Here is a 14,927-nt window from a genome sequence, read left to right as displayed (position 1 = left end):
TTAATAATTGCCAATCTGGTCACTAATGGCATCTGTCATTTAAGTTAAAATATCCAAACAATATCTCAGTACCCATTTCAAAATACTTGCAAGCATGGAAAAAATAATAAATGAAGTTTCAGGAGATCAAAAGCCCTATCTATTCCATTGATCTTGTACCATAAGATTCAAGCATCAAGCTACTTAAAATGAATCCAAAACTCAAGAAAAGGCCAGGTTAGCGAACAGCAAAACTATTCTTTCCATCTGAGATAAAAACACTTCCTGCTAGAACCTCACTCAGCTACTTCTCACGCATTTTTCAGGTACCTGGGATTAAAAAAACCTTAAGTATCACTTGCCCTTATTTGTTAAAAAGCAAGTGCCTTTCTTACTGCTACCACTTCATGTAATCATAAAATCGACAAAAAGTTAGCAAGTATAACACCCAATTACATACTAGCTAAGCAACACATCTGCCAAGGCAAGCATACCAGAACATTTGCAATTTGAGGACAATAGAAATAAAATTTAAAAAAAAGGAAAATCCTGTCCTAAAGTTCAACTTGCTGTCTTAACTTGCCATATTTGCAGGAATCTATTTTGAACTAATACTACAGAAAATCACAACTTTGGATGAGCTGCAAAGGGGTCAAACAAAAGAGCATAAAGAGCAAACCTCTAAGTCTCGTCTAAAAATAAAAGTTGCCTCCAAATTATTTCACATCAGTGGCTCCCAAATGAAACAAAGACATGGTGGTTATGAACAGCTGGGAACACCATAATGAGAAGATGTCTAATGGCTGGCCAAATCAGGCCATGACTGCTCATAATTATTGAATTTATCAGTTATAGATCCTCCCTCATTCCTCCTCTTCTCTTCCTCATGTACATCCCCTGTGGATACTTTGGCACTGTAGTTTTCTCTGCCAGGTTCAGGCCCAGCCCCTTGTTTGCACTGAACATCACCTCACCAAAGATGTCTGCTGTCATCACAAAGGCACTCCATGAACCTCTCCTTTCCCCAAAACAGAAATATTCTCAAACTTTAGGAAAGGATAGAAAGGAAGCTATTAGAGGAACACAAGTTCAGGTTCTAGGTATATACAAACAACATTTTCTTTTAGATTTCACTATATGCACATACCTTCATCTGCCACATCAGCTGGAAGAGCTGTCCAAAATGATTTAATAAAGAAAAAACACACTAGAGCTGGAGCAGGAAAGAAAATTTAAAATGTTCTCTAAACAGCAAGAATGCTGAAGGAGACGAATACCCAGATTCACATCACAAAGTGCCTTCAAACTCACTTATTTGCAAAACTGGATTTAATTAATAACAAACAAGACGTGTGATCTAAAGTTTATCTTTTCCTTTAGCAACACGCACAACAGAGTTGCTTCAGTCTCAGTTTCATTGTATGATAGCTGGTTTTAATAATCCTTATTAACAGGAAGATGTGTTATCTGGGCCAAAGCACTGGAGACTGCCACATGAATATTAACTAGATGTGCCTGCTCAAGCAACTACTAAGAGAAGCTAACACTAACACTTAAAAGGTTTCAGAACATAAACAAAAGCCCACTGAGATCAAGACAGCTCATATCTCACCCGCTTTGCAGGCATAGAGTCCTCTCCCACTGTACAGACTCAAAATGAGAGTGAATCAGCAGGAGGATGTTCCTGAGCTCCTTGTGCCCATGCTCTTTGTGTGGTTTCACATCTCCATGTATCTGATACCACTGGCATCACTTGCATGTACAGAACAAAACTACTCTCACAGCCTTACGCCGTTATCCCAAGAAAAAATGAGGAATGATTTCACAAGGTATTCTAGAATCCTTCCTGTAAGCCCCAGTAAACTGTGAGAATGTAATCCTCTGCAGGTCTTCTGCAAACACCTCACTGAGGGCACATTCTTCTTCAAAATTTTTCTTAAAGTCATAAACGATGAAAAAATTTCCGGAAAGTTTTCTTTCAAAGGGTGCAGACAGACAGATTACACAGCTTCCACCCACAACCAGACATGGGCAAGGAACACTTCACAGCTCAGTAACAGGAAGTTCCCGTTCTTCAAGTGCTAGGCCCATCGCAGCATTTCACAACAAATAACCTTTGCCAGATGAAATTTTACTATCAATTCCTCTTTTGGTCCCTAAAGTGGCATCTGAGTTCACCCATGATGTATCCTGCAGCCTCTGTGACAGGAGAAAACATCTCCACATATGGCACTTTTTGAACTCCCAAGACTGTTTGGCAGGAACTGATTTAGCTTCTCACCCTTCCAAGCTCCAATACTGTAAGAAGATTCCAAGACATCACGCTGGGAGAAGCAGCAAGTTCTCAAAAGCAGACGGGTGGGTTACAAGGCAAGTGAAAACCTGGCTACACTGTCATGTGCAAAGTCAGTAGTTAAGGATACAACACCTACCCAGTTATGAGTGGCACTCAACAAAGCCTGATACATGGTTCACTGCCTTCAACAATGGCTTGGATGGTGGGACATGCTGCACCTTTATTTAGACTGGGGATGACACCACTGGGAGATGACTGAGGGCAACTGATGCATTAAATGGGAGGGCTGCCTTTTACAAGGATGCCAGACAGAGGAAAAGTTTGACACAAATCTCCTGATGTTGAGTGAAGACAAATGCAAGGTCTTACACCCAGAATGGGATATAACCCCATACATCGAGAGAAGCTGGGGACCAATTGTCTGGATGGCAACCCAACAGAAAGAACTTTGGGATCCTGATGGACAGGCTGAACAAGAGGCAGCAGTGCATCCTCTCAGCAACAAACTGTTACCATAGAGAGGAGCACAGGAAAAGATCAGTCTCCTCTAAGCAGCAATAAGCCCACATCCAGAATATCAGTTCCATCTTTGCTCCTCCATCTGAGGTATCAGCACACATGTGACAGTCCCATGCAGGGGGTACTAAGAAGTTAGAGGGCTGGAGAATACAACACGTGGGGAAAGACTAAGATAACTGTTCAGTTTGCAGAAAAAGAGGTTTCTTCAGCAGAAAATTTAACAGCAGTCTTCCATTACTGCAGCAGTAGCTCAAAAGCTATTTAAGACTGCTGAGTTACTACCTTTCTCTTTTGGACATTACTTTCAAAAAACTGTACTGACCAGAGAAGCAGGCATAGTGGATCAGAGGAAAATGCTCATAACCCCATATTTTGCCCAAGACAGCAGTCCAAACCAAGCAGTTAGTGACAAATTTAAGAACGTAATCTACACAATGGTTCTTTCCTGCAACACACTCAGCCTGAGCCTGCTTGTGCTTAGGGACCTTCTGACCCAAAAGGGATTTTGATTATTACAATGACCTTACACAGGCTTTTCCTCTACCACTTTGTCCAACACTGTTGTAATTCCACAAACAATCAGCATCCACAATGCCCTGTAGCCAGGAGCTCCATATTTTACTATTTCTTATAGTTACTTCTTTTGATGCCCTCATCTCCTGTACTTGAATAATCAACTCCCAATTTTCATTTTTCATGCTCTCACTCTCTCAACTCCCCATTCCAAATAATCCCCATCATCTTTTTCAGACTGAACACTGTTTCACACATATAAACCATTTGTCTCACGTATATAAACCATTCCACATCTGAATTTTCTATGTCACACTCTTTTTGAGATGGAAATACAGCACACATACAGCCATTGATAAAGGCTGTATACATATATACAATCAGATGAGTTCTTGACAACTTCTCTAGCATTTGCTTATACAGTAACAACTGAGCATTTAGTTGGCATTTCATACTCCTAGCACAAGATCTCCTTCTGGCATTATGAATTAGTTCAGACCCCAGTACACCAGGCCACAGTGCCACTAAATTCTTATGAGTATTTCAAGTTTATTAAATGCATTCTCACATTCTCCTAGTAACTACTTCTACACAGGGAAGCTGAAGTAGAACAGACTAGATTCATACACATATAAGTTATATTTAAAAGTGAAACTATCCTTTACGATGCTTTTTCAAGCTATTCAGAGAAGCCAGCAAAATTAAAAAGCCTTGTACATTTAAAACATTTATTTGCAACATAATATTTGAATGTGGTGACCCATAAATTAAACTTGAGTTCTGTCACTGAAGAGGGACATTCAGAAAAGTCCCTGAGTCTGGCCTTGCCAGGTGCCTTCTGTAGGCATTGGCAAGCCAGGTCCTCCACAGGCTCAGAATAAGGACTTTTCCTTTCCCATTATGGCATGGGGAGTGAACCTGAGGTTATTTGTTGAAAAATGCTGGTCTTGTGACTTCTAACTCACAAAAGTTATAGAAAACTGATCAGGAGAAATCCTCTACCAAAAAAAATTTAACAAACGGTGTTACACATCATCATTTACATCACAACTTAAATCTAGGATCCTGCAGAAGACAGGTCAGCTAAACCTACCCCACTATTTCCCCACATTAACCACACTGCCTACTTATCCTCCAATTAAACACTGTATTTCCAGTCTTCAGTGCCAGCTTCACAGCTTCCTACTTCCCTAACCCTTTCCCCACTGTCATTCAGGCACTCCATCATAGTTCTCAGTGCCACCTTTCACCCTCCCAGCTCTTCCTTTCAAGATGGGCTTTTTCATGAATCTCTGTATCCCATTGCCCAGCAAACAAGTTTGCCAAACTGTTCTCCTACAGTTGTCAAATGCAACAATGGGATCCTGAGTGCTTCATGCTCAGCCAAATGAAGGGAAGTACAGTGGATCAAACTGCTTTCCCTCCCCAGACCGTAGAGGGGACTGAAGAACTGCTGACAGACTGTATGCTATGCAAGCCTTCATTAACCAGCACTTGTCATTGGATATGTTTTCATTAACACTACCAATTTTCAAGACAACTTAAGCAAATTCCCTCTTAAGCTATATATTAAAAAGTTATCAATACTCCCTGAATGGCCCTAGCAAATAGCTCAAGAAAATTTTATGTGTTTATAATAGTGTTTATACTGATATGACAAGTTATTATTTTCATAGTTTAACACTTCTAAATTTTTGTTATGCACAATGTTTATTGACTATCATCCTTATCTGTGGAGTGCTCTTTCCCCAACAGGCACAGGAATCTTCAAAATAAATGTTCTGCAGTGCTCCTGTCTATCTTTTCACTAGCAGTGTACACTGGGTCCTTAACAAAGCCTGATACTCTTCCCAAAGACAAGGCAGCAAAGCACTTGCAAGTGTTAGTATTCATCTGTATTTCACAAGTAAAACAACTCAGGCCAATTGCTGTTCTTTCTTGAAACTTCTACTCAGTGAGAAGCACTCATCTGGTGACTGCAAGCAGCCAGTGTAATTAAGAAAGCATTAACTATTTAAAGGACAGCTTTCTAACAGCAGAAAGCAATACTGTGGCATCACTTAAGAACCATCAGGAAAATGAACTATCCCATGTGTAAATCTTTTATTTACAAATTTTTTAAAAATTGTGAAAAGTTACCGATCCCACTGGAACAGACAACATGCAAACAGCTACCTCACAACATGACCTGGGACAGTCTGATACACTCAAATGTGCTCATGGCTCCACATGATTGCAAGCCTCATCTCTATCTTCAAGGCAGCCTAAGAAGCATTTCTGAAATACATCATAGTGTTCAGGGAAAATTAAAGAATGCTAGTAAAAGCAAGGATGGACAGCTTTGTTTTGGGATTTGAAAGTAACTTGGAAAGAAAACCTGGAACCAAAAAATCAGACCTAATCATTATTAAAAATAACTAAGGTGAATCTTCATCTAGGACAGATTTTTCTTACACTCTATCTTATAAAATTTAAGATGTTCTATTTCACTTAAGTTATGGATATCAGTGCAACAGCAACCATAAAAACATAGTTATAAACAATGTAACTAAAGCCTCAGAAAGTGGTTCTACTGGGCCAGCTAGCACTGTGGTGGGCTGCCAGGAAGGACCAACTACAGGACAAGAGAGTGTGTTAGATCCAAACCACGGATCACCAGCATGCTCAGAATAGTGAAAGATCAGGCCTTGAAAGATGACTAGGCTGGGCAATGAGTAAAAGCCTTCTCCATGTTTTCATTACATAAAGTTCAACAGAGATACACCTGCTTTTTTCCATAATGCTCTGGATTTGAACTATCAGTTATCTGTCAGGATATATTTTTGCCAAGTTTCTTCTACATCTTACACAACACAGTACACAACATCACTGGGAGCTGAGCTGAAGCATATCATATGGGCATATTAAAAGCTGTCTTGACCAAAGCTGGACAATAATCAGCACTGAAGTGAAAGTCAGTTTTTTCCCTGAGAAACCTTCATATCAATGAGAAATGCCTTAACCACCTGCGTGACAATTAGGGCAGGCAAAGTTCAAATCCCTGACACAAATCTCAGCACAGTGTTTCCTCCTCAAATCACTAAGAAGCATTTCAGGATTTGTCTTCCTGCAGAAATCCTTTTTCAGAGTCCATATGCAGAGATCTAGGAATTTTCTGATTATCTGACATGAAAGCATTTTGCAACCTCTAATAATACTGCATTGCTGTTGCAGTGACAGCCATGAATCCATCAGTCCAGATATGAATGATCTGTCAATAAAATGAAAAAATGTTGTGTGATCATGCCTGGCAACATAACATATGCCTGCACTGCTGCCTGTTAGAACTTCTGAATCCCTGCATGAAACATGGACATGCAAGCATCCCTTTAAAGCTATGTGAAAAGAAAAGATCTCTAATTTTACTCTCTTCTGGCTTCTGCAGAAGATAATCCAGATGTGCTTCAACAGAGCCTGGAAATACCAATTAACAGCATTTTGACAATTTGGCAAGATGCTAGGTAAGTAAGAATATCTAGGTAAGGGATATCTGACACACTGATTAAGCTTGCAGACAAATGAAACTCACAGTAGTCTAGAGCCTCTGCCAGTATAAAACACTGAACTCAAATCTAACAGTTCTCCTATCCTGTTTTCTCAAATGCTTAAGGCACCTCATGAATGATCTTAAGATCACATAAATAAATGAAATTATCTCTTTAAAAAGCATTTCACCCAGATCAGCAGTCACTCAAGTATGTTCAAATGCAAGGTGGGCTGTAGCACATCACTAGATTTGACAACATTCCCTATATGATGAGAAATTCTCTGTTAAGACCAAGGGGCTTCATTATTGTTATTATCATTATCTTTGTTTCATAATGGAACAAAAGAATACAAGAAACAAAAAGATGAAAGAAACTAGCCCAAATTTTGAGGAACGAAGGAGAACTTGAGCAGTACTACCAGTGAGCTTCAAACAGCTGAAACTGTTGACGTTGTCTTCAAATAGATCAAGTGTAGAATTGGATAACAGAGTATCCCAATAGTTTCTCCCTAAATATTATTGTAAGTGTAAATTCCCTCTATGACTTCCAAGTAGCAAAAGAGAGTATTTTCCTCTTGTTTTGCCTTCTGCATCACATGGAAAAGAAAGAAACAGATCTGGATACCCCTTAAGAGATTTCCAAGGCACCATAATTTAGACAGCTGAAGAAAACAAGACTTCCTAAAAGGGAACGCTGACAGGCAATGGAGTTGAACTTGCTGGCACAGGTAAGCCTCCTGGGCTGAGATCTATTTACTTCCAAATTCTTCTGATGCAGGAACAGCCCTTGAGGGCCTCTGATGATAAGGCAGAAGCTCTGTTTCCCCTACAGAAACTGGTGTATGTGTACCATGAACAGATCCTTCCCTGCACAGATTCAGAAGTCTGTGTTTTGATTCCTGTTAGGGTCTCTAGAGTAATTTAGAAGGCCTTAGCTACAAAACACTGTGCATTTTAGCAAACAAGGTACTGCTACATCAAATTAATCTAGAAATACCTACTGGAACATTCAGGATGGTCACTGTCCATCTGATGGTACTTTTAGTTTCTTATTTTAAAGAATAAGAAACTAAAGCTTCTCTGGGAGTTATAGCACTCTTCCAGTTCAGGCAGTTTTCTTTGTTTATTTGCAAATAGAAGGGACTGATAAATTGAACTCTATGAATACTAAGAGAGTCACTCAAGACTAATCTGCAAGTTTGTTTCGATTCTTCAGGGGTTTTTGTCTCGCTGTTTTGGTTTGCTTCTTCTGAGGCCAAGGAAAAGGCTCATCTCTAGCACTGTATTTGAAGTTTCTTCATTTATGCTTTTTTGGCTACCAGTGTTCAACTTGAAACTGAAACCACAGAAATATTTAAATGTCTAAGAGGGAAAATAAAGCACTTGATAGACTTGCATGACAGATTCAAAACTAGTCCTGACTAACCACTACAAGCGAATAAACAGAAACGCAGAACATCCAGAAATCACAAGAATTGTCCTTGCACTTCCAGTCTGGTTCTCTGAAATGCAGTGTGCATGCAACAGTCTTGACAGAAAAAAAGGACAACCTTATGACCAGGTAAGACAGAGCTTAACGTTAGTGGTGCCTGATTTTCCCCCTACTTTTATGCACTGCCACGCTCTGGGCTGTTGCAAATGATCACCTGGTCCTTTGAACAGGCCTACAGGGCTCATGCTGGAAACAGATTAAAGATGATAACACACTTTCAAGAGACAGAGCTGCTGAAGATTCAGCATGGTCTAACAATCCAAACTGAATTCCTACAGACTGGGCTCAGAAGAACAGTCCCTGGATCACCACATACATTAGATCAATGAAGTTCACATGAGCAACCGAAGCACACAGACCACATCCTAATGTCTGGACTCCATCTAGAACTGGACTGCCTTCTGGCTGTGAATCTTTTGCCTTGCTCTTTTACACACCAAAGAGCAATCTGCATTTCTGTTCCAAGGCAGCGTCCACTGCTCTACCACATTCAGCATTCCACAGGTTCAATCTTTTCACAGAGAATGAGCTCAAAGCTTAATATATATTTCCGCAGTGAACTGTGACTGCAAATACAAAACACACTGAGGCTTGGTGGTGTTTCCTTTCCTCCCCTATCCTGCCTTGACAGGAGAATCTTCTCCTTGCTCTGCTTTCTAGAAAGAGGCCTGTTACATTTTGTTCTTCTTTGAGTAACAAGCAACAGCATTTCTGTCCAACATAAATCTTTTGGCAAGGCAGAAGACCTGCAGCCTCAATTACCAAGGAGGACAAGCAGTCTCCCAGGAGAAGCAGTTTTAATTCCTAGAGACTCTATTTTTAGTTATAGTACCAGAAGTCCCTGAAGCAACAATATCCTCTGACCTGTCATTTATGGCAGGGGAGGGAGCATGGACAGAGTTGGTCTACAGGTCTGAGTGTCCAGCTACTACTATCCTACATTAAAGGAGCTCACACTGTACAGTGCAGGCAGACATCAGAGAGCAGCTAAATTCCCTTCTCCTCCACTTCCCAAAGACGCAAGAGCGAGAGAAAAAGAGTGAACAGGATTGCTAATAGCCGCCACAGACACCAACTGCTGAGATGCACCAGATTTCTGACCAGCATGCCGGTCTGAATCCATAAGAAAATTCATCTAAAAGTTCTTCAAACTAAAGGTTATCAATTTTTTTCCCAGTAATAAAATCATCAGCTCTATTGCATAGATAAAATTTGGGTAGATTGCAAGCAATTCTGTTGTTTGATGTGAGGAGGAGTAGAACCCATCTTTTACAGCCATGCTGTCACAGAGAAGACTGACACTAAAGGAAGTATACATGATTGAACGTACGTAACAGAAGCAAAGCAATATGTTATTTTCAAATAGTTACTATTCTGGGGAGAATTTCCATTAGCATTTTGAATACTGAGTCAAATCCTTTGCAAGGATTCTATCACAGCAAATTGTAGAATCACTTTGATTTACAGATCACTTCCTTTTCTGTATCCGAGAATTAAACATCTCCTACACAGACAGCCAATTACAAATTAAGTCCTCTATTTATGCCCTCTTCATCCACAACTTAAAAGCAATTTTAAAATTCCTGCAATAGCTTGAAGAAAAGAAGCAAAGTTATTAATAAAAAAAGCAGTTTAGGAGACAGCATGGTAGAAAGGAATTATAGAAGCAGAGTGATCTAAATCTGAACAATGCAGGAAACACCACACAAGAGCCTCATTCTCCATGCAAGCAACTGACAACAAAAGCAGCTGGCACCTTCTTAATAATTCCACAAAACTTTTTTTTTTCAAGTGCCCCAAATGCTTAACCTTTACATACAATGTACCAACTTTGAGCTACGAAAGGAAATCAGCAATTTTTGTCCTGTTCTCTTCAGTCTGACATTTGCAATACAGTTACTGGTTTTCAAGGTGAAAGTGTACATATTGCCTAGGCTATGGCATTCCCATGTGGTTCTTGGCATTACTGTACCACGTTCTGGCAGCAAACAACCTTTCACCACCACCACGCAGCAAAGCAACATCTTATTAGCAGCACACAGCTGTAAGGAGGCACCTTACACTTCAGTGCCCTGAACACGGAGGCACACAACTGGTGAGAAGCCTATCTTTCTATTCCAAGGGCTGGACTCACAAGGAGACAAACAGCCCTACCCACCACCCACCGCCAATATTCTGACAAGTGCCACAGTTTAAAAGCCATTAATAAACAAGGAACAAAAGCTGGTAATGGCATTTAGGTCTTTTTCTACAGAGCTAGTTTATTAACAGTGCAGAAACACTAATGGTCAACAAATAAAGTTGCTTCATAGTTACGGAGATGCTAAGCCTCTACAAAGCCGGTACACAGTCATGCCTCCTGAACATAATAGCAGGGATATGGTTACTACCACCAGAGACAGTCAACAGCCTGAAGAACTATTCAAACACATACAAAAACGTATCACCAAATAACTTCAAGAAGGATTCTGAGCCTAAATAGGACAAATGGCACTTTTAAGAAGTAAGCCTTCTTTAAAAAGCAGAATAAGGCTCAATAAATAAATTATTTCAGTACCACGTATCAATAAGAATTAGAACTATGCCTGTCCTGCCTAACATGCTGCTTCTAATCTTTGGAAGGTTCAACGTTACAATGATCCACAACACCAACTGCAAAAGCAAAATTAAAAAATACAACCCTATACATCGCAGCCTTCCATCCCTATTTAATCTTTCAGTAACCATGCCAATATGTCTTACAGAAATAAAAGGCCTCGGCACTGTTTACATGAGCATCTCTGCCCCAAAGAGCAGGAACACAGAACCAAAGGCTCTGGTTGGAAAAAAACCACTGAGATTCACCGGGTCCAGCCTGTGACCAAACATCATCACATCAACGAGGCCACGGCACTGAGTGCCGCGTCCAGGCTCTCCTTAAACATCTCCAGGGACGGCGGCTCCACCACCTCCCTGGGCAGGGAGGCCCTTGAGGCCACAAAAAGAAAAAGGGGTGACAATAGGCCGGGGGGATCCTCCGGCACGCAGGGCCCGAGCCGAGCCCGGCCGCTGGTTCCCGAGGCTGCCCCGACACCTGTTCGGCGGCCGTGCGGCCCCGCTCCCGCTCCCCGCTCACCGCCGAGCGCCGACGCCTGCAGCGTGGCCCCCGAGGTGCCGTCGATGACTTTGATGGCGCCGCGCGCGGTCACGGCCAGGATGGCGTTGAGCGCCGGGTGGTAGCACAGGCTGCAGAGCCCGTCGGCGTCGCAGCGGAGGCAGCCGTCCCGCAGCAGCAGCCACTCGCAGGAGCCCGGACCGGGACCGGGCCCCGCCGCCGCCGCCGCCGAGGAGCAGGAGGCCGCCGCAGCCATCTTCGCGGCCGCCGCCGCCGCCGCCCTCAGGACAAGAGGCCCGCGGAGAGCCGCTCACTGACAGTCCCTGGAGCCGCCGCCGCCAGTCACCATCCGGGTCCGGGGAGAGGGGGAAAGGGAGAGCGCCCGCGTGAGCGGGAAGTGACACAGCCGCGCCGGATGCGGAACCGAGCGGCCGCGGCCCGCCGGGGGGCGGGGGCGAGGGGCCGCTGCGCGAGGGGCGGGGCAGGGGCGGGGCTGCGCATGCGCACCACCTCCGCCCACCCCGCGCTGGCTCCGCTCCCGCGGTGCTCCCGCCCCGAGGCAATCCCGGCCCGGGGCGATCCCGGCCTGAGGCGATCATCCCCCCGTCGCCGGCCATCCCGGCTCTCGCCGGCCATCCCCCCCCCCGCCGGCCATCCCGGCTCTCGCCGGCCATCTCGCCTCGGGGCGGTGATCCCGGCCCGCGGCGGCCATCCCGGCCCGAGGCGACCATCCCCGCCCTCGCCGCTGCCGTGTCATTACTGCTTCGGACAAAACTTGGGTTGTGTATGGGCGAGCGCGTTCGCCGCCCCCGCCTCAGGCAAAGCGGAGCGGGGGTTTGTGTTTCATAGCCCGGCTCCCACACCGGTTGTGTTTTTGATCCCGAGCGTGCCAGAGAGCCCCGGTGTCCGTGGCCTCAGCGCCGGTACGGAGGGACAAAGGCACAAAGCCACAATGCCCCTGCCCGCCGGAAGGCACGCTGCCCTTGGAAAGGCTGGCCCTGGCCCCGGGCCCGGAGCAGGAGCCATTGCACCCACGAGAGCATTCTGCTCTGGAGCAGTGCTTCAAAAATGACTTGAATTTAATAAAGTATTTTGTATTTTGTGCAGGTTTTCCCTTTTCACCCACTAAACACCAATTCCGTTTGTGTAGCTCAGCCCACCTGTACAACGTTACTTTATCTGCCACAGGCTTTATCTGATCTAAGTGACATGTTACACAAAGCTTTTAGGCTACCGATGGTCTTAAAGCTAATTTTCAAATACAAAGTTTTCTACAGAATGTTTTTATTAAAAGCACACCAATTAGTACAGGCTGCTCTAGCAGGAATTTTTTTAAAGAAATACAGTGTGTGAAAAACAAATAAGGAAACCAAACCAAACGCACATGGGTATGTGTGCCACCAAGGCTAAGCAAAATTGTCCTGAGAACAAAATGAGCAGCTGTATGAGAGCAAAACATTAAACACCAATAAGGGTAATGATAAAATTACAGCAGATCTCAATCTGTATGTTGTCTCAACAATTGATTCCATCAACTTTTCAAAGTAAATATAATTTTTCTGATAAACAGCAGACTATGTCTGATGGGTAGAAGAGGAAACAAGATGTACATGTCTAGCTGCTCTCCAGACATCATTCAAAATGCATGTCTCACCAAGGTGTGATATCCATGCCACCACCACAAAATGAGGTGCTGCATCTTAGAAAGGCAATTTTTTGCTAAACGGATGTACTCTAAATTTCCAGTTTTGACAGACTGAAGTAGTATGTTGATTATCACAAAAACTTATTTATAGCCTCAAAGCTATTGGTATATAGCATCAATATATTGGTGGCATGCACAGGAACATGGATGTGTCCTAATTCATCAATATGAATTATTCAGTATTAAGTCAGTAAATATAAATGAGCTTCATAGATTCTGTAAACAAGTTTAATTCAAAATTTTTATCAAATACATCTTGTATTTACACACATACCTCATCTAAAAATATGAGTTTGTTGAATGCAAAGTTATTACAAACTATCAGAATAATTTGAGAGCTGTTTGTATGTTTCTTGCACAATATATGCAAAAAGTGACCCTAAAAATACTAAGTTTAAAAGGTGCAAATCTGCAATTGGGTACAAAATATGTACTATGTTAAGCGCATTATCTACATTGCATATTACAAATGTGCCAAGCCTGTGGAAGGGAACAGTTAAAATTCCAACCATAAATTTCACAGAGCATTACTGGAAAAGGAAATTTTTGGAGATTCAATAGAACATTCTTGCATCCTTTCAATATTCATAGTCAGTTCAGCTGCACAGCACACCTCATGAACCACTATGCAAAGAGGAACTAAGCTTAAAGCTGTCTGACAACCTAGAGACCTAAATGTGTTCTTGCCCTTCACCTTTGTGGGGACAGAAGTTAAATGCATTCACAGGGGCTGGGTGCACTCTTACAATAACAGTTGGATATTCCTGTTAAAAAAAGAAATGTAAGTCATGAAAAAGGAGGTAAAACCAGATTATCATGCAAGATTCCAAAGCTAATATGCTTTTTTTTAAAATACACTGGAACTTCCTTTTTTTTGTTTTAAGAATGTGGTATGTCTCTTAAAGAATGTCTCAAAACACTTGTAGGTAAGAATTTAGCTGCTGCTGGTATAAATTGATTTAGTACAAGTTTGCATTAATTCAACCACAACTTATTTAGAAATAAAAAATCAGGTGAATAGTCAATCACTCTACCAATTTTTCTCTTTTTATATATTACAAGCCCAAGTATTACACTACAATTTCTGTCCAGCAGTAACTTCAAGTGGTTCTGTTTGAAACCAACACAAGAATCAGCCAGGAAAGCAGACTGAGTAAGCTAAAGGTTTGTGGGAGAGCTGGAATTTAATTACATATTTTGCATCAGTAATGACTGGTAAAAATAAATTACCAACCTGGCTAGTTACACAGTCTAAAAAGCTTAAAAATTACAGTTCTGATATGGAAATATGTCCATCAGGGATCCAAGACAGCCCTTGCTATGACCTTGTCATGGCTGATTTTTATTTGTAGCATTAAAAAAAAGGATGGAGGGGGGAGAATGGGAAATGCTTTTTTTCTGTTGCCAGAAAAAAAACCCAAACCTTCAGAGCTATTTGTTGATTCTAAATCCTGAAGATTGCAAATGCCTATGTTAGTACCATACAAAGTGAACTTCAGTGGACTTCCCTTGTGAAGAAATATTACCATAAGGACCATTACATAAGCAATCAACACAGTACACAGGAAATATTTAACATGTCATCACATTATTACATAATCCTTGGAGAGTCAAAATTAGCAAGACTCTAACTGTTACTAAGGCTGTAACTCTGCTTTGTTTAGTGGAGGGAGAATCTGGCCTTACAAATCTCTTATTTCTCTTTACAGGGGATTAACAGTATTGGCAAAAAAAAAAAAAAAAGATGCATGTTAAATACCATGCTATTAAAAGCAAAACAGAGCAAGATGTTGTAAAACATAG

General features: G+C 42.1%; 1 protein-coding gene across 2 annotated transcripts in view; it reads right to left on the bottom strand.

Moving 5' to 3' along the window:
* The window catches only part of BIRC6 (baculoviral IAP repeat containing 6), a 177,765-nt gene extending 166,075 nt beyond the window's left edge, over positions 1 to 11,690 (bottom strand). For both annotated transcript variants that reach the window (XM_054280068.1, XM_054280069.1), the window contains exon 1: positions 11,441 to 11,690. In XM_054280068.1, coding sequence (XP_054136043.1) covers positions 11,441 to 11,675 — 235 coding nt within the window. In that variant the 5' untranslated portion in view covers positions 11,676 to 11,690. The remainder of the gene's footprint in view (positions 1 to 11,440) is intronic.
* Positions 11,691 to 14,927: the final 3,237 nt, after the last annotated feature.

This window comes from Melozone crissalis, unplaced genomic scaffold (assembly GCF_028551555.1).
Source record: "Melozone crissalis strain CALT ecotype California unplaced genomic scaffold, PUWL_Pcris_2 ptg000027l_1, whole genome shotgun sequence".
Taxonomy (NCBI): Eukaryota; Metazoa; Chordata; class Aves; order Passeriformes; family Passerellidae; genus Melozone; species Melozone crissalis.
Note: the sequence above shows the minus strand (reverse complement) of the source record. Positions and strands in the feature narration are given on the sequence as shown.